The sequence below is a fragment of the Pistacia vera genome, unplaced genomic scaffold, assembly GCF_008641045.1.
Source record: "Pistacia vera cultivar Batoury unplaced genomic scaffold, PisVer_v2 Contig432, whole genome shotgun sequence".
Classification (NCBI taxonomy): Eukaryota; Viridiplantae; Streptophyta; class Magnoliopsida; order Sapindales; family Anacardiaceae; genus Pistacia; species Pistacia vera.
Window position 1 is genome coordinate 817,383 of NW_022196260.1, and position 19,566 is coordinate 836,948.

Sequence of the window (19,566 nt, forward strand, 5' to 3'; positions counted from 1 at the left end):
CAATACTGGATACACTTCTTGAAACAATGTCCACTACTTCCATCACTCTGATCTCCAATAAGAAGGGACTTACCTTCCTCGGAATAATATAGAAATTTCCATTAATGGCACTTCCTTTCCTAGAAAAACTACTACCAGGATTTCAAATGGGCTACAAATTTTGGGCCAGGCTCAATGAAGTCAAGATATGGGCTTTAGAAAGATTTGGTCTTCATCTTCTTGCTCATTTGACTCATACACTCTCTTTCTCATAACAAACCAAAAGCTTTTGCACGAACCACATCACAAAACTAAAAGCATCATCAGATGGCGCCGCCTCCTGGTCCCTACTCCGGCACCAGCACCCTCGCTTTGGTATTTTCATTTTTTTTTTTTAATCAACACAACTTATGGGCTCTCTTTTGTTTTCTTTTGAAAAAAAGATTTTATTTTGGTTTCTTGTTCATGAAAAAATTTTGATTTTGTGATCTGGGTTTTGTTGGTGATAATCTATAGGTGGCTCGTGTTTCGGCTTTCTCATATGGGCTTGTTTATGGCCACATGAAGCTCAAGTACCTCAAGGTACTACCACCATCTTCTGATTCATTTTATTAAATTTTTGTTTTAGTTTAATTTCCGACTCAAAATTTTATGGTTGAATGTGCGATCTGTGAGTGGTTTTCATTACATTTTGTTTTAAATTTATGTTTTTGTTTTGTTAACTTTTGGATGTGGATTATTGCTAATTGTTTTTATATTTTTAGCTGGGCATATTTGGCTAATATTAGATATTTAATCTGAATTTACTGTGGGTTTTGTCTACAATTAGTTTTCTTCGACAAGATTGTAGGGTTTAGCCGAGGTTCAAGTTCATATAGGATATGAGTTGTTTTCATCTAGATTAGTAACTGATTGTCACAGTTTGAGATCAGTAGATAGTTTAGCTGAGAAGTAGCCAGTAGTTTAGAGCTCAGTGAACACGTAATGCCAAGGGATTTTGCTTATTAAAAATAAATAAATTATGAAGTTCTGCAACAAGTAAAAGTATAAATTCAGAGGCAGGGTTGTGAGAGGAGCAATTTACTTTAGTTCATAATAGTTCTGCATTGTTCTTGTGGAAGATATACTATGCATTCTGTGTTTCCATTTCATCTATATTTGTATCTGTATATATGCTAATGGATGAGTACTTACTTTGTGATATGCTCAACTGATGTGTATGTTTTTGCCACAGGCAAAGGCAAGATCACACAAGAAAGCTGAAGAAAAGGCTGCTGCAAAGGCTCACCATTGAAGGTGGTGGTGGGATCTGTTTCAAGTTGAGTGAACATTTGAGTTGAGTTGAGTATAGAAATAATCATTAAAGAAAGCAGCGTTTCATCTTTGGCGAATGGTTTTGCAGACCTTGCTGGCTGCTTTTTATCAATTTTTTTTCTGAGATACAATCTTTTAAGAAACTTAACTTGATTGCCTTTGACAATTTTTATGAATATTTAGCTTTCACTTTGGTTACAATCTAATGTTGAATGATTATCATCCTTTATTTGAAATAATAAACCTCTGTTACCATTAGGCCCCAACTGCCAAGCTTGACACCGTTTGGTTGTTATTTATCTTTGCCCGGAAAGTTGTATTCAGTATTGATTCTTTGTGGATATGGTGTCTCAAACACCATGGACCTATGGTCATCAGATTTTTTCAGCAAATGCTCCTTCTTTTCTGCAACGACCTTTTCAATTACTGGGGATGGCAATTTCTATCGTTTTTAGGTTTATAAGGATTAATCATCCTGTATAAAGAAGCTATATCCATTGCTTTTGCAATGATCTTTTTGCTTGCATTGTGGAAGATGGACCTTTGATGGTTGCAATGCCTTCGAGATTAGTAATATATATATATATATATATATATATATATATATCCTTGTGGTTTCTTAATGAAATTGCAATATTAACTGAATATCAAGTATAATATACCAGTTTCAAATAGGAATATCGAAGTGTAAATTAAATTAAAAAATCTGGCCGAATCTTTGCACAGAAAGCTCCATTCGCTTTCAAATTATCATATCTCAAGTGTTCTGAATTTCCACAATACTTCACCTACACTAGTATTCAGAACTAACAAAACGATTATAACTTGTATATTACACAAGAAAATTTTTCTATTAGCTTCTTGTGAATTGAGATGGTCAAAATCTATCCTTCCATCGATGACGCCAAGCAGACAAGGCTTCTGTCCATGTTGGCAATATGGCTAGTATCACCACCCTGCATACATCAACCAATGGTTTGATTTGAATTGCCAAATAAATGATAGTTTAAATATTCTTGTATGCTTAAATGGCAATATCAAGTTCTAAAAACGTAATCCATAACGGAAACGCTAAGCTCGGCACATAAAAACAACCAATCTTTGCACCGAGGTTCTGAATAATGATAAAATGCCATCATCGGAATTCTTGGCTACATTCCAAGTTCTTGTTCCATAGAGGTGTGGTTTCGGTTCTAAGTTTATCCCACCAGTCATCACCACATTGTATGCATAGTCATAGTCACAAATGGGAATTTGGGATGGCTTAGTTCCTGTGAGCTATGATAAGGATATCGCGAAGTTCAAAGTTAGTGTTCCATGTCTACTTCAGAAGTGCAATCACACAAATAATTGGTACTTCAAACAAAGAATATTTTCTGCACCACTTATAAATTTACAAGAATCACTAGAAAGGATATAACTAACCTGAGAACAGGGAAAGTCCTGCTGTAAGTCTAACAATTGAAATGCTGAGGAACTAAGCGCACTGCTATTCCACATATATAATGTCTTCATCAGGATCATCACCTTCCCAATCTTTCTCATTTTCAGGCAAATCAGCTGATTCAAGCTGTTCCCCTTTTTGACTTTTTGAAACCTCTTTTTCAGCCTTAATCCTATCTAATATGTCAATGACCTGAAATAGAATAAACATATCAGTATGGGTCGGAAAATGAAAAGAGAGATACTTAATTGTATCACAAATACAAATTACAATTACCTAAACTATAAAGAAAAGACATAACTGTGAACAAGATAAATGATATTTGATAAGGTCTTACCCTGCTTCCTCTCTCTAAAGATTCATCTTCAATAAAGCGTATCTCAGGAGTTAGCCGCAACTTCATACGCCTCCCCAATTCACTACGAACATACTTAGCTTTTGACTTCAACCCAGCAATCGCAACGTCCTTCCCTCTATCATCTCCAAAAACAGATACATACACTTTAACCACCTGCAAGCATACGGAAATATAGAATGAATCACCGGCAAAATAACTACAATTTCACTTGAAAGTTCAGTCACTCCCACAATTAATTACTATACCAATATATACACCATGATCTGACATCTTACCATGCAGAATACCTACATTGGAGCTTAATCACAGTAACGCATTCTTAATAGCACCTTTCTGATGACATGTAACTGATACTTGTATCATAGAACACCAGGCTGGTAACATTCAACAATGATAATCCACAGAACATAGTTTAACAAGTTGACCGCACAATTCACAAATATGAAATTCAATGTTTCTAAACCTACCAAAACTTTTCATCCTAAAACAACTGTCTGCTACAAATTTCTAATATCTCAATCGCCATGGATAAACTACAACGGTAAATCATTACAAACTTTAACATCCAAAGTCAGAACACTCATTATCCTTCCTTAATTAAACTACAGAGTATTACGAAAACAAAAGTATTACATCTATACAACTAAAAAAGAAAAAAAGTCCAATGCAATGCAGTCCACGCAACAAAAATAACTTATCTTCATAAGTTGAAATTACTCATCATAGTAGCTAAAACCAAACCCAGAACCACAAAATTAATCATTTGACGCATAATCTGAAAATATTTTTCAACAACCAAACCAATATACAATCCAAAAAAAAAAAAAAAAAAACTGAACTGTTATAAAAATTTCTAATTTTACACCATCTTTTAAGATGCTACAAAAAATACATGAAATGAATAAAAATTTGAGTAGAATATATAGTTATATTTACTTGCAAATCAGCGGAGACTTCAACGTCACTGATAGTTGTAAGAGAAGAGAGATAGCGGTCGGCTCCTAAGGCAGCTTCGGGCAAGACAGCAAACTGCAACACTTTGTCGGTTAAGAGCATGTCCGAAAGTTCTCTCATTATTTGTTTCCCCACCATTTTCACTCTCCGAGGATTCGCCATACACTTTATTGTATGCCCTCTGCGGAGGTGAATCGGGACCGTTGATTTCGGCGCCCATGCGGTGGAATGGAAGGTTGTGATGGGGAGAACATGACGGTGGTGATGATGGAAACTGAAGAAGGGTTGGCGGGTATGAAGATTCTGGAAAGAGGGTACGTGCAACATCGCCGTGGTGGATCGTTTCTCTTCTTGTTTCTTCGTCTTTGTTCAAGGATATCTGGCGATATTTTTGGATAAAATGTTCACTGAAGCATTAAGTGACACGTCGGTTGTCTCCTCAGGACATAGACGGCCTGTCATTCAATAATTTCTTTTATTAGTTGTCTCCTCAGGAAATTGACAGCCCATTAAAGAACTGATTAACCTACGCAAGCCCAGAAAATGGTTTTCTGGGCCTGGTTTTAGCCCATTTTAAAGCAGAAGCTGAAGAATAAGTTGTAAAATAAACTGAAACTGAACTTTTTTTTTTCGTTAACGTCTGAGTCAGTTTGCGTGTACCTCAACTAATCTCCTAGATTCTAAAGTTGATAGTCAGGTAAATCCCTTTAGTGGCCGCTCCTGTTAACAAGCTAGATAGATTGAACTCAAAATCTCTTGAATAATGCATCCAAACAGTGGTTCTGAAACTGAAACTTTAACCATCCACAAAACAAGTAGCATCATACAATTATAGCTGTAATATGGCCTTTCATGTGCCATGAACTGGGAATTACAAAAATGGGGAGGAGGCAAGAGCAAACAGCATGATTTCTGCTCCCATTAAATTATATTCCATTTGCAATATTATAATACACCATTGCTGGAAACTGCTGCTTCATCATCTCACTTTCTCTTTACTTCTCTATTTCTTTAAGCCAAGAATATTTCAAGTTATGGATGCTTACTTCATTATAATATTTGATATTTTAATTATAGTTTATATACATTACATATCTCTGCATCTTCTGTTCCTGCAGTTTGTGAACTGTGTTTAAAGTTGATTGTGTCGGATTTGGAGTAACAGATCATGAGTGATGCAAAGTTTTATTTTATGAAAGAAAACAAATCTTCATACACAGAATAAAAAATCTTCATAAAAAGATATGGTGTGTTTAAACAATGGGGTCAACAATTATATTTATGTTTTGTTCATGTAACTGGTCAGACAGTTTTAAACAGTTGGTACAATTATTTATGTCTAACTATATATTTTCTTTTAACTCCATTTATGTCAACAGAAAATATCACCCCATTGCTTTAAACAAACAGTTTCAATAATGGCTGATGATTTCAACAGTTTCTGGGATTTGTTTTTTGGCCACAGAGAGGAAGAATAAGTTAAGTTACATCTACAACTCTCGTTTTCAGGAATAGTTTTGATTTAGAGCGGTGGTACATGAACTGGGTTGAGGGAGAAGGAAGGAAGCATTAGTAAAAATTTCTGATATCAGTCACTTTTATCAATTCATAGGAATGGTCAACAATATCAGTCTTAATGGACCACAACCAGTACTTTCAGATGGACTAGAATGAAAAGATACAAAGGTTGTTGGGTGCAATTCACAGATTGGGTATTAGTTTGAAATGTTAGGCTTCATTGATTCCGCCTTTCTGCCCATAACAAATATTCAAAGCCAAAGCATTGACTATGCTGTTCGGCTATTCCTATGCTAATCGATTCTTGTGCTTTTTGTTTTTTTTTTTTTATCGCCAGTTGTATCATTTTTTCAGAGTCTAGTAATAGCAATTTCAAAAGCACTTATTAAAGTAACCAATTTGGCAGTGGTTAAGTTAAAGTGATGTGTCCCGAGAGTTAACCATTTTTTCTCCCCTAAATTACGGCTTAATGACAATATTTTCTACCTATAGACTTTTAAAATATCATTTAATTATCCAAATTTATATTTTGATAGTGAACAAAAATATAAACTCAGTCCAGACTGTTGTAGCTTTTAAAGAGGGGAAACCAATGAGTCTTTTGATGGTTGGGATTGATCAGAATTTGATTCGGGAGGGGTAGCTATGCAAACCTTAATCGCTTGATTATCGGTGATTGACGAGATTGACGGGAGTAGAGTTTGAGGAGTTTTAATGAGTGATGATCGAAGAAGAGAATGGTAGTGGTGTGGGGTCGCAACGATACCAGAATCGAAACAAAATATAAATTTAGAATGTGTCATTAAGTCATTATTCGGGTGAGAAAAAATCGTTTACTCTATATCAATGTTCGGAAAATCGGACTGGACCATGACCCGTTCAAGGGTCTGGTTTTTGGTTTGACCGGTTGGATCAGTCGGTTGGACTGTATTCTGTAAAATTTTTTTAGTCCCTGAATGTTTAAAATGTATCAAAAACACCCATATAATACTCCTTTAAGGTTTGAAATCTATCCAAAACACCCCTGTCGGTGATGGTGGCGGCAGTGACGATCGACGGTCAATCGAGGTTTGGAATCATGGGGCTTTTGATGTATACGTGCCGACGAATCTGATGGTGGTGCTAGGGAGTTCCATTGGCGCTAGAAATCGCCGAAATCAACAAAAGAAGTCCGACGGTCGCATGAAGTTCAGGTGGACGGCGACCGACGAAGGCTAGACGACGGCCACTGAAAATGGTTGGGTTTCGTCGTGGAGATGCCGTCAAGTCTAATAACGATGTTTTCTCCCTCGATTGGTGCCAAAATTTGGTGGGATTCAGCCACGATTGGACCGCGATTTGGCACTATTCCAACGGTCGAACCGTGGCCCGATCCGGTTTAAACGCAAATAGCGGTTTTTACATAATTCTGGACTGGATATGCCGCTGGTTACCGGTTAAACCAGTCTAACCAGATGATCCAGTCCGGTTTTCAGAACATTGCTCTATATAAAACAAGAAAGCATAATGTTACTGGGTAGGTTATAGCAAGCGGCAGTCATGGCTTTAATATTAAGCAGTTTACATTGCTTGTCCTGGCAGCAATCACTTTTGTATCCAAACAAGGAGCTGCTGGAAAAGTGGTTTTGAGTTCTAATTAGATCCAAAAGAAGTCATCTAATCAGTCCATTAACAGGCCCCAGCATATATTCGCTAAATCTTTAATGATTTACTAATTTAATCACCATTACTCGGTTAATAAAAAGACAATAGGGGGACAGCAGATCATGGGATTAATTAATTTTATTTTTGGTCACTAATTGTAGTAAGTGTTAAGGTTACTTCAACAACCACTCATTAAAGAGATTATTAATTAATTAATTAACTTTTACAAGGACAAATCATACATATTTTACGTTTCTTTAGGAGGTAAAAGTAAATAATATCAAGTAAAGGGGCCTTTTTAGATAATTAAAAATGTTTTAGGTACAACTTGTGACCTGTACCGTAAAAGTGTCCCTTGACTCCGACGGTTAATTTGAAACTTTAATATAAATTATTTCTATTAAAATGATTAGTATTATTAATGATGATTAGCACATGCAACAAAATTAAATTATATCGCCAAATGAGAATGAACACATATGAACTAACCACTGGGTAGTTTAACGGTTAATTGGGAATTTTAGATGTATTATACAAAAAGTTTTAAGTTTGATTCATTTGAGTTGCTAATAAGGGTGATAACTGAGAGGATTTACTCGGCTTTCAACTTCTGGACTTTGAGAGATTAGTTAAAGTGCGTGCAGGCTGGTTCGGATGCCCCTGTTCAAAAAAAAAAAAAAAAAAAGAGAACGAATGCATATGAATCACCATCGGTGGTGTAGTGATCAATTGGAGTTTTTTGGTGTACTACTCAAGAGATTTTGAATTCGATCAATTTGAGTTGTTAATAGAGGTGATCATTGAGGAGATTTATCCGATTGTCAACTTCAGAACTTTGAGAGATAAGTTGAAGTATGCGTAAACTGGTCTGAAAGGCTTGAACACCCTCGGTTAACAAGAGAGAGAGAGAGAGAGAGAGAGAGAGAGAATGCATATGATTTAACTAGTTCTAGAGACAAAGAGAATCTAATCTAATCAAATCATTTCATTTCATTTGGATCCAAATTAAAATATGGTAACTCTATCTCAACACTTTATCATTCATTAATAGAATAGAATCTACTACAATATTAATTTCATAATTCATACTTAACCCTTAATTAATTAATTGATAGTGCAAGGAAAATGGAAGGTTTAGATTTAGAGTTGGATTACACAATTTTGAGATCTCAAGGTAACACTTTATTCTGTAGTAAATATTAATAAATTAATTATTAATTTGAAACAAAAATCTTTTGCTCCCAAATCCTGTTTTATTCTCTCGCTAAACACATACAACAACATGCCATTTCAGTTAATCATCAACCAACTCTGAACCTAACTAACCAACACTGGACGGCCTAACGGTTAATTAAAACTCTTGGGTGTATTACTGAAGAGATTCTAAGTTCGATCGATCTAGGTTACTAATAAAAATAGTCATTGAGAAGATTTATCCGATTGTCAACTTTAAGGTCTTAGGATATTAATTGAGGTGCACATAAACTAACCCGGACACCCTTGATTACAAAAAAAAGAAAAAAAAAAAAAAAAACTCTAAACCTAACTTAACCTTCTATTTAACTTAATTAATCCCACGTTACTCTCTTCTAAGGCCTTTTCCTCACATGGCCTTGACTCCAATTCAAACAACAGACACAATCTCGTCAATATCTCAATCTCCAAGGCTATTTTCGTCTTTTACTTCTATTCTCTAGTTATAAGACCCGCCCTGCCCAACATTATTCCTCAACAACTCCAAACCACTTTACTCACTCGTCACTCGTCACTCCTCGCTTCTCGCCCTGTTCTCTGTTTTTTTTTCTTCTTCCTGGAAAAATGTCCAACTGCAACAAGATCCGTCACATTGTCAGGATCCGGCAGATGTTAAAGCACTGGCGTAAGAAGGCCCGTGTGGCCGCCTCCCGTGCGCCTTCCGATGTTCCTGCTGGACACGTGGCGGTGTGTGTCGGGACCAGTTGCAAGAGGTTTATCGTGCGCGCAACGTACCTGAACCACCCAATCTTCAAGAAACTCCTCGTACAAGCCGAAGAGGAGTACGGGTTCAGCAACGTTGGCCCGTTGACCATCCCGTGTGATGAGTTAATGTTCGAAGAGGTTCTCCGGGTCATGGCCCGAACTGAATCCGGTAAATCGGGTCGCTACTTGAGTCTGGAGGATTTTCATAGGTGTTGCCACGTCAGCATGAGGGATAACCTTCAGTTTTTCAGTGAATCAGGGCCGTTGCTTCGCGGGTTTGCCGATAATAAATCAGTATATTAAAAGGAGCGACTCGATGTGGAAAAGCTAGCTCCGGGCTGAGTTGACTCAGCCGAGTCACCGAGTTGTGGGAGGAAGACTAACAAACAGATCAACATATTTTGAGTTTGAAATTGTTAGGAGATAATATTAATTAATTATTTACTATTTTTTTTTTAAGTTTTTATTTTTTTATTTTTATTTTAAGGAGATGGCCGAATAATAGGTTGAGTCATCCCGAGTTGAAACGGAGGAGGAGCGTGGGGTGGTGTTGAGAGTATTTTATAATTATCTCTTGTAAATTGAGTGACTAATTGTAGGAATTGTTATTAATGAAATATTTAATGAACATTATTAAGCAACGGAATTCTGTTATATTCATTTATTATATTATCCTTTTGATATAATCACAAGAAATTACTGAAGTTTATTCCTAATCATGTATTCATAAAATATTAGTAATTATTTATTTTAAAAATAAAATAAAAAAGCATATTAATAGTGTTAGTATTAAAAGGTGGTGGAACGGTGAATAGGAGAGACAGAGCATGTCCGATTGATAAAGTTAAAGTAATTAGGGATTAAATTAAATAAAAAAGATAAGGTAGTACAGTAGTACTATCCGTAGAAAAAAAAAAATAAAAGAACAAAAGGTGACAAGTGCTTTTGCTTTTTTGTCACCCTAATTATAATTAATTATGGATAATAATCCTGACATAACAGTTCAAAATTGGTCAGTTTATAAATAGATCCTGCTTATTTATTTGCGAGCTGTCGTCGGGGTTATAAGAAAAAGTTTATCAGATTGAATTGTGAGTCAATCTTTATCCATTAATTAATTAAGAAAAATGCTACTTTTACAACTAAATCTCACGATATTTTTTTACAATTTTAACTTGACAATAACCTTCTTTTACAACCTTAATATGACAACATATTGATATTGTCACGTTAGCTCAAGATATCCTAAGCACTATTAAAAATGAACAATCATGAATGAACGATTGTTCTTTAGTAAGAAATAGTCATTTCTTTTGTGAGAAAATACCATTTTTTTTGTCTAGTCAAAATTATTTTTGTGCTTTCGGTGTGGTGGAGCTGACGTGATAATGACAACTCAACTGTCACATCAAAGTTATAAGAGAAGTTTGTAAAAATAGACCGTAAACGTAACATTAATTAAAGTTGTGGTAACACTATGTTTCTAATGGACATACTAATTATGTTTTGTTAATCATTCACCTGCTACTCCTAATATAGACTAGAAAAGTTGATGCCCCATTGATGGCGGATTTGATTTGTCTTCATTTCTTTCCATTTTCAACTCAAGGTTATTATTGTTATCGAAGGACCAATTTTTTTTTTCTAATCAAAATCATTGTTTGTGTCTTCAGTGTGGTGGTTCTTTTTTTTTTCTAATCAAAATTATTGTTTGTGTTTTCAGTGTGGTGGAGCTGACGTGACAGTGCAAACTTAGCTACCACATCGAGATTATAGGTGAAGTTTGTAAAAATAAACCGAGTATATATGGTAACACTATGTTTCTAATGGACATACTAATTATGTTTTGTTAATCATTAACCTGCTACTCCTAATATAGATTAGAAAAGTGGATGCTCCATTGATGGCGGATTTGATTTGTCTTCATTCCCTTCCATTTTCAACTTAGGTTATTATTGTTATTAAATCTAACAATATTCTTTTAATCATGGTAAAGTAACATTTAAAATATTAATTATGAATGTGATGGAAGTGAAGCTTCGCTTTATGGTATCCTATCCTTATGCAAGATTAGGGATAAGATTTATTATTTTATTTGAGAGGGACTAAAGCCCAAGAGGAACACTGATTGGGCCGATCAGCAGCTAATGAAGCCCAATAGTAACAGTGATTCGGCCCATCAGCACCTAAGTTTAGGTCATCTCCCAAGGTCCATGACAAACTGTTCTTCGTTTCAATCAATCGATACATTAACCAATAACAACAATAATCTTAAATCTGTAATCTTCGACGTAGCAGTTTGTTATTGGTTAATTTGTAAAGAGTAATGCTACAGTTACCGATAGGTGTACACCGAATTTGTGCATCGAATGACGTGACAAAATCCTGACCGTTGATTCATTATAAGTTAATATTAATCAATGGTCAGGATTTTGTTACGTCATTCGGTGCACAATTTCGGTATACACTTTTCGATAACTCTATCATTTTTCATTCGTAAATGGGTAAACGGGACCTATACAAGAAGATGAGATCTATTTTATAAGTTAATTAATGATGAACTGTCACATTGAGGATTGTGAAAAAAAATTGTGCTAGTGCCTTGTAGATTTAACATTAGGGTTAATTTTTATTATACAGTTTCATCATGCTGATTAGATGGGACCTTATGTGGGGTAGTAATCACGTGCTTCTCATCCCCATCATAATCAACAAATTAGATTTTGCTTTATTTTACAGGCCCAGTACAGATTCGTACTTTACTACTTTATCAATAACACAATTTTGTCCCTCTCTCTTTTCCTGAAAATGATATTGCCAACCCAACTTGTTTGGGGACCAACCTTACACTTCAATGCCATCTTTAATTACTCAATATTTATACCAAAGAAAATGACATTGCTTTAATTAATTTCTGTAACTCAGCAGATCTGAGTTAGTTTACGCGTACTTCAACTAATTCTTTGTGATTTTGAAATTGACGATCGGATAAATCTTTTCAATGTTTACCCCTATTAGAGTTTGTGAGAACTCGAATTTATGAACCTATATTAGACCCTTTTGCTCTTTAACTATAAGACCATTAGGGGGGTTAAATTGGTAACATGTATGCAAATGCAATAACCCGACAATGCCAACTCACAGTATCTATTCAAATATATTTTGACCCCAACATGTTTTCCCCACATTACAAATTGCACCCCACCTCTCCTTCATCACGGCCTATACTTGTTCTTCACCCTCACATCAACTAACACAGACATATATGCATTTTTTTTTTTTTTATATATAACTATCTATATTCTAATGTTTTTTAACATTACCAACAACTAAATTAAACAAAACCTGTTGTTTCATCTTCATCCGATTGTTGGAATTGTTTATTTAAGTTTCATTGTTGGCTATGAGTAGGATGATCTTTAATGCAAGGGGTTGAAGACAGCTTCAGATCATGATTATCATCAGATTCTCTCTGTGCTTTTTCGTTTTTTTATTTGTATAAGGATTATTTTGGACTACGTCTTTTCAAATTATATATATATATTTATCAGCTTGTAACTAAGTACGTTGCTTTGATTTATTATCGCCATTTCTCAGACCTTGTTGCTTGCTTCTGTGGCAAAGTTGGCCGCATGGATGCAACCAAACAGACCATCCAACTCATCTCCATCAACTTCTTTCCCTCACAGTATATATATTTCTGTCATGGTAATTTTTTCTGATGCTCTTCCATATATTTTTTTATTATAAAAAAAATTATTACGAAGCCAATTCTGTGACATTTCTGTACGCTGGTTTCTTCTGTGCAACAATCTCATGGTGAAATGTGTTGTGTAAAAATCAAAACGTCATTCATGTCTCGCCCTTTTACTGTGGAAGTTACGTACTTTAGAATGATTCCACGAGGGAAAAACACAGAAGTTGATTTGATGCAAGCATAGATAGTTAAGGGACAGGTTTAATCATCTACTGTATCACTTGATTATATTGTTCATCTACTTATAAACATAAATGGCACCACTTCTGTTCTGATGGGTGTGCATTATTAATTAATTTAGATAAATAATGAAGTACTTGAGATTAATAATTAATGATGTGATGTAATGACATGATTGGATTATATTATTTGATTTAATTTGGTTTGATTAAGCAGAAATGGGTATAGAGCAGCTCCTTCCATGAATTTACGTAGAGCTTGGGAGAGAGACAATGGGGACAATATGCAGAAAAAACATGCAAGCCCACCTGGCAGCTTTTAATGTTTTCCTTTCTTTCTTTGATCGATCAACCCATGCATTAACTGGTACTTGTCAAATCTGTCTCCCCCTTGATTAAAATGGGCATATTGATTGATTACATGAACTTACATACCAACACGTATTTTTTTAGGTTTATAATTCATCCCATTCACTTTTTAATTCAATCTTGTACACAATGTTACTGTAACATACAAGAGCTATAGAATGATGAGTAGATCTGGACTAAGCATCGCGAATTAACTATTTTTTTTTTTGATTGGAGCTATTCGAACTAGTTTATGCATATCTCAATAAATTCTTTGTGATCCTGAAATTAACAGTTGAGTAAATCTTTTCAATAATCATCCTTATTAACAATCCATATAGATTGAACTAAAAACCTCTGCATAATACATTTAAGAATCTTGATTGACTGCTAAATCACCTGATGGTCGTTTGGATACTTTTCCGATACCGACAGGTGCAGATGTTAAATAATTGGCTTCATTATCTGCTATAAAGTATATACTTTCAGGTGAAGTACTCTGAGTACGCTAAATTTACGAAACTTCAGTTCAAGTTTCCATGTTCTATGGCTACTCAACTGCATTATTATATTATGACATTCCATCTGAATCATGGTAATAAAATTCTATTAATGTTATCAAACTAGGAGAAAGAATAAAGTGTAGGTTGCAGAATAAATTACTGATAGAGATACAGTAAGTGAAGAAGACAAATAAGACCCACGAGAAAGAGAAATGGGCGTGGCATGAAACAACAGTATGATAGTATGGTATGGCAAAAATCAATAATGGAAATTAAAAGAGATAATTATAAATTGAATTTGTGAGGATGAGGAAATTCTTCTCTCTTCTTCTCACATGAACAGAAGATATTCTTTTTGGGGCAAAGGGAGTTTAAGAGTAATATGAAAGAATAGTGAGTGGCTCAAAGTTAAAGAAGAGTGGAGAGAAAAGAGGACCAGCTAACCAGAGGCAGAGAATTAATTTGCTTCCGTCTTTCTCAACTGGTCCTATTCCTGTACCTTCCATTTCCAAATACAGATTAATTTTTTTTTTTTTTTTTGTGACCAGGGGTGTTCATGTCAGTTTGCACGTATTTCAATTAATATTTCAGGACCCTGAAGTTGATAGCCAAGTAAATCCTTCACTGGCCACCGTATTAGCTAGGGGTGTTCAAAAGAACCGGTTGGAACTGGAACTGGTGGGTACCTGGGGTTTGGTTTCGGTTCTTACCTAGGACCAACCGTCAACAGGTAGGTTCCGATTTTGGTTTCAATTCCTATAGTTAGGAACCAGAACCGAAACCAGAACCAGAAACCAGAAACTGAGACTAATATAAAATAAAATTAAAGATTAGGGGGGTTAATAAAAACTTTTGTAGAAAAAGTAATGTAAATACATTTATATTTATATTTCATAACATTTAAAGTAAGTTGGTTTAACTTTTGAGAATCCACCTTTACAAAGTAATGAAGTTTGTAATTTTGAATTTATAATTTTATTTTTGTTAACAAGTGCCAGGGGTGTATTTGTAAGTTTTTAAGAGTTTTTTTGCTATTTTAAAAACTTTTGGGGGGTCCTTATAAGTTTACAGGGTACCCAGAACCATTGGCCACCACGGCCGGAATCTAGCCGAAAAATTGTGTTACGACACAGACCCGTCGGATCTGTGTTGTAACGCACGTACTGACCTGTCAGATGTTTGGGTCAGTACGTGCATAATTTAACTAATCTTTCAGGGTTTTAAAGTTAATAATTAGGTAAACTCTTAAGTGATCATCCCTCTAATGACTCAAACTCAGAAGTTTATGAAATATTTTTTAATTTTTTTACCATCAGATCTCACAGTAATCGTTTTTAATAAAAAAAAAGGTGCAATATAAGGATTTCACTTCACACGAGGTCACTCACCCTAGTATTGCTCTCGGCCATACACACTTAATTTCAGAATTCTGATAGGATCAGTTTAACCTTTCTGATAAGATTCGTGTTGGTATGGTCGCAACCAATGCATGCCAGCTTACTCGTAATAAAAACAAGCNATTTGTAGAAAAAGTAATGTGAATACATTTATATTTATATTTCATAACATTTAAAGTAAGTTGGTTTAACTTTTGAGAATCTATCTTTACAAAGTAATGGAGTTTATAATTTTGAATTTATAATTTGTAATTTTATTTTTGTTAACAAGTGCTAGGTGGGGGAGGGGGGCATTTTAAAAACTTTTGGGGGGTCCTTGTAATTTTACAGGGTAACCAGAACCAAAATCGGAACCATCTAGTTTCAAATTTCAAGGGACTATCGGTTCTGGTTCCTTCAAAAAATATAGGGTATCCGGAACTGAACACCCTTACCATTAGCAACCCAAGTGAATCGAACTCAAATTTTTTTGATTAATATATCTAAGTGTCTTAGTTAACCGTCGGCCCCGGTTAATACATATTAATATTGCATGAAAATTAATGAACGGGCTTGGAAAGAGGAACTTAAAAAATTGTATGTTATAGTATCTGTCAATCGGCATGGGTAGATATTTTTCATTTTCCTCTGTTGTGATTCTAAACCAAATAAACTCACGGGTGGATTAGGTTTCTTCTGTCCCGAATTTGTTTGTCCTTTATAATACTCAAAAGCAATCCATCTACATAACCATTACTACTGTTTCTTTATTATTATGAGCAAACAAAACAAATCATCTTCTTCTTTCAACAACGATAGCCGAGGATATATAAATCTGCTCCATTAATGGAAGCAAATGGGGAGAAAGGCTATCAATTAAGTGACATTTAAGAACTATTTTCATTGCTGGCCATATATGCATATGTATTCTATATTTCCTTCGGTTAATTCCACTCATGCAGATTAACTGCTTGTATAATGTGTGTATATATATATATAGGACAAATGGTACACAAGCATGTGCAGACTGCAGCGCATGTTCCCACCATTTTATATCTCAAATTAATCATTCTGTTCATTTGATTTGATATATTCAAATGAGATTCCATCCCAAACCCGAGAACAAAATATAATCAAAATGCATGCCAGCTTTTTCTTTTTTCTTTTTGGTAAGCGGATGTTTGGGTCAGTATCTGCATAATTTAACTAACCTTTTAGGGTTTTAAAGTTAACAATTAGGTAAGTTCTTCGGTAATCATCTTGTAATGACTCAACCTCTAGAGTTTATGAAATATTTTTTTGTTTTTTTACCATCAGCCTTACAGTGATCGTTTTTAATAAAAAAAGGGTGCAATATCATCCTAGTGTTGCTCTTGCCCATACACACTTACTTTCAGAATTCTGATAGTATCCGTTTAACCTTTCTGATAAGATTCGTGTTGGTATGGTCGCATCCAATGCATGCCAGCTTACTCGTAATAAAAACAAGCGCAGTACTTACTGGTGTGATGAGTAGCAGTGAACATGTAATGGTTTCAAACTTGGTAAAAGAGACTGTCAGTGTGATCACATGACCATTCAACTTGACTTTTAATATTAACCCTTCAAAATTTTCTTGCTTTGCATACTCCGAAGAAAGAGAGAGATCATTGAATAATAAAACCGACATTTCACATTCTTTATTATAACCTGAAAATGTAACCTGAAAGCCGAAGATCCGTACATATTAACGTACACCAGATTCTCTCTGACAAACTAAATGTTATGTTTTATATATGTATATGTAGATCCACATTCTTTTGAAGAAAAAAATATAAAGTTATACATGTACGTATGTCTCTTTGATTAGATTTGACTGAAGATGTTGTTTTTGCCCAAGTTTCAAGCCATGCATACATCTGAATCACTTAAACCAGACAGAGAGACAGAGAGAGGAAGGCAAATCCAAATCTGCTTGCTTAATTTTCCTTAACATTAACTTCTCTCACAGAGCATGATCCATCTATGAGGAAAACCCTTACACTTTTTACAAGTCTAACCCAGGGTACATTAAAGTTAGAGTCTCTAAACATTGAAAACCCAAATGAATTGGGACGAAAGTGAAAAAAATAATAATAATAAATAAAAGAAACAAAGAAAAAAAACCATGGAGATCATCAAGAAATTACAATGAAGAAGATGGTAAAAAAAAGAGAAGCTAGCAAAAGTGGATGTGTTGATTAGCTAGCTTCATCTTAGAGATCATCTTCTCCAAGCAAACCACACTCTTTAATAATTTTGTTTCATCTAAGCATTGAAGTTAAAGAGCGAAAAACGACTTCTTCACAAGGAATAGTGAGGCCCATATCGTGATCAAACCCAAACTCTTCTTCAGCTTGTCGAAGTAAACATTGAAACTCAGGGTGAGTCAAGAATGAGATTGGAACAATATATCTACTTCTGTTTTCACCAACATAAACTGCAAAGTGACCTTTTGGTACGTCAACTGGAAGCCCATCTTCATCGTACCCATGCTTCTTCCCTAAGCTTGAGCATCTCTTCAGAATTTGCTTCAATACTGCTGGTTGTGTCAACTTGTGTGACTTTCTAATGGCCATTTTTTGAAAGTTGAGAGAAAGAGAGAGATAAAAGACTGAAAAAAGCAAGTAGAGGTGTTGTGTTGAAGTTGAATGGGGATGATAAGGGGGTATTTATTAAGAGATTGAGAGAGAGAGAGAGAGAGAGTAAAAGACATAGCACGGGTGTTATGGGGTTTGTGTAAGAGAGTAAAAGACATGGTGGGAGCCAAAGCCATTTGGTTAACCATTGTTTGTTGCTCCTCCTAATGACACTATGGACCCTCTTCTCTTTGATATAGGCTAATTATAAGGCTCTAGTATTACTAAATATCAAATCTTTATTCCCTTGTCTATTTTCTCTCATCTTTCCCTTTCTCATCAATGCTCCTTCTTCATATTTCAAAACCAACTTAAACTTCTCCATATTTGTTTCTTTCTTTCCCTTTGAATAATGTTTTATATGTCCAAAAAGAAAGAACAAGAACAACCTATTTGGTCTTTTACCTGCTTTATAAGTTTAAGGTTCAGCTCATTTTGAAGATATGATTCTGAGTTTTAATCACAAACCCTCTTTATATTTATAATATATTGTACCTTGTAACTGCCATCCAGTACTAGCTAGCTTAGCTTAATTGATTTATTTAAGCAAGAATATCAAACATTCTGTGTTATGTTCAGAAAAAGTTTTAACTTTTAGCAGTACCCATGTTATTTTACAATTTTGATCCAAGGTGTAATCTCAATATGATTCTCTATGTTTCTCTTTAATCATATCAGCTACTTTCAGAAGTTTTCTGTCTTATATTAAAAGGTAGATCTTCTGTAGTTTATTTTAGTTATTGTTTTGTGATTTCATAATTTTGTTGAAATGGGGCTACTCAAAGTCACGGATATATTGGCTATGAAGATAAAACAAATGGGGCATTCAAATTCTAGTCTTTACTTTTTACTGATTTATAAATGATTCTCCTTAATTCATTGCTAAATTAACTCTCTCTACCTAAAATCACGGGCCAATAGTAACTGTACTGGAGAGTACAAAACTGTTGACAGTTTGGTTTTTTCTGCTTGTTTTGTTTTGTGAATTGTGATTCTTCTGTAGATTATCAGATAAAGAAAACACTTTCTCCAAGCAGAACAAAAGTTTTCTTGCAGAAACCCATGTGTATTTTACTGCTCATTTTTTACACCTTTTGACTTCATTACTACTTTCATTTTTACTTGTGTTCCTCCTCCCATCAAGAGATTTAGATTCTGGGTTTTCGGCAAAATTTTTATTCATTTTTAAAAAAAAAAAAAATGGCTCATGTTAAAATATCCAGCTTATACACATGGTTGTTATCTAGTTTTGAAGTGTTAGTTAGATGAAATGAGTGTCCCAACAAGAGAGAGCTTCCATAATTTGTGGTCCTGAAGCAACCCCCACCCCTACCACCACCACCACCAAATACAAAGAGTAGTTCTAATCAGACATAATTTAAAAATATTGTGCATCACTGATATCTTCAAAGCCTGGCTTCATGTTCTAAGGCTCATAAAATGATCTGTGAAAAGCCTATGGATTTAATGCTTCAGACGGCAATGTCCTGCTTTTGTGTCTTCTCTTTTTGTTTCTCTCCATCCTCAGTATGTTCATGATATTGCAAATTCAGTCTTAACAAAGTTAACTTTACTA

The 19,566-nt window shown here is 34.8% G+C and overlaps 4 protein-coding genes across 4 annotated transcripts; 2 read left to right on the plus strand and 2 right to left on the minus strand.

Moving 5' to 3' along the window:
- Positions 1-214: 214 nt before the first annotated feature.
- LOC116143793 lies at positions 215-1,551 on the plus strand. The gene is made up of 3 exons (XM_031429250.1): positions 215-354; positions 496-561; positions 1,214-1,551. Exons 1-3 carry the CDS (start codon positions 307-309, stop codon positions 1,271-1,273), a joined length of 174 nt encoding a protein of 57 aa, XP_031285110.1. The 5' UTR covers positions 215-306; the 3' UTR covers positions 1,274-1,551.
- A 434-nt stretch (positions 1,552-1,985) lies between these two features.
- LOC116143787 (probable ribosome-binding factor A, chloroplastic) lies at positions 1,986-4,449 on the minus strand. Its single transcript, XM_031429244.1, has 4 exons — positions 4,032-4,449; positions 3,075-3,248; positions 2,719-2,929; positions 1,986-2,249 (listed from the first exon to the last, which is right to left on the minus strand). Exons 1-3 carry the CDS (start codon positions 4,374-4,376, stop codon positions 2,783-2,785), a joined length of 666 nt encoding a protein of 221 aa, XP_031285104.1. The 5' UTR covers positions 4,377-4,449; the 3' UTR covers positions 1,986-2,249; positions 2,719-2,782.
- A 2,352-nt stretch (positions 4,450-6,801) lies between these two features.
- LOC116143698 (auxin-responsive protein SAUR66-like) lies at positions 6,802-9,613 on the plus strand. The gene is made up of 2 exons (XM_031429137.1): positions 6,802-6,863; positions 8,909-9,613. Exons 1-2 carry the CDS (start codon positions 6,802-6,804, stop codon positions 9,471-9,473), a joined length of 627 nt encoding a protein of 208 aa, XP_031284997.1. The 3' UTR covers positions 9,474-9,613.
- Positions 9,614-17,271: 7,658 nt separating this feature from the next.
- LOC116143737 (auxin-responsive protein SAUR50-like) lies at positions 17,272-18,017 on the minus strand. Its single transcript, XM_031429184.1, has one exon. The coding sequence runs from the start codon at positions 17,928-17,930 to the stop codon at positions 17,616-17,618; it is 315 nt and encodes a 104-aa protein (XP_031285044.1). The 5' UTR covers positions 17,931-18,017; the 3' UTR covers positions 17,272-17,615.
- Positions 18,018-19,566: the final 1,549 nt, after the last annotated feature.

Excerpts from the sequence above, each read along its gene's own strand:
- LOC116143787 (XM_031429244.1), bottom strand. The coding sequence starts at position 4,376 with ATGTTGCACGTACCCTCTTTCCAGAATCTTCATACCCGCCAACCCTTC. Across the intron at positions 3,249-4,031 it reads AAGTCTCCGCTGATTTGCAA|GTGGTTAAAGTGTATGTATC; the intron begins GTAAATATAACT and ends GTATGCTTGCAG. Across the intron at positions 2,930-3,074 it reads CTTTAGAGAGAGGAAGCAGG|GTCATTGACATATTAGATAG; the intron begins GTAAGACCTTAT and ends ATTCTATTTCAG.
- LOC116143737 (XM_031429184.1), bottom strand. The coding sequence starts at position 17,930 with ATGGCCATTAGAAAGTCACACAAGTTGACACAACCAGCAGTATTGAAG.
- LOC116143698 (XM_031429137.1), top strand. The coding sequence starts at position 6,802 with ATGGTTGGGTTTCGTCGTGGAGATGCCGTCAAGTCTAATAACGATGTT. Across the intron at positions 6,864-8,908 it reads GATGTTTTCTCCCTCGATTG|TTATAAGACCCGCCCTGCCC; the intron begins GTGCCAAAATTT and ends TCTATTCTCTAG.
- LOC116143793 (XM_031429250.1), top strand. The coding sequence starts at position 307 with ATGGCGCCGCCTCCTGGTCCCTACTCCGGCACCAGCACCCTCGCTTTG. Across the intron at positions 355-495 it reads GCACCAGCACCCTCGCTTTG|GTGGCTCGTGTTTCGGCTTT; the intron begins GTATTTTCATTT and ends GATAATCTATAG. Across the intron at positions 562-1,213 it reads TGAAGCTCAAGTACCTCAAG|GCAAAGGCAAGATCACACAA; the intron begins GTACTACCACCA and ends TTTTTGCCACAG.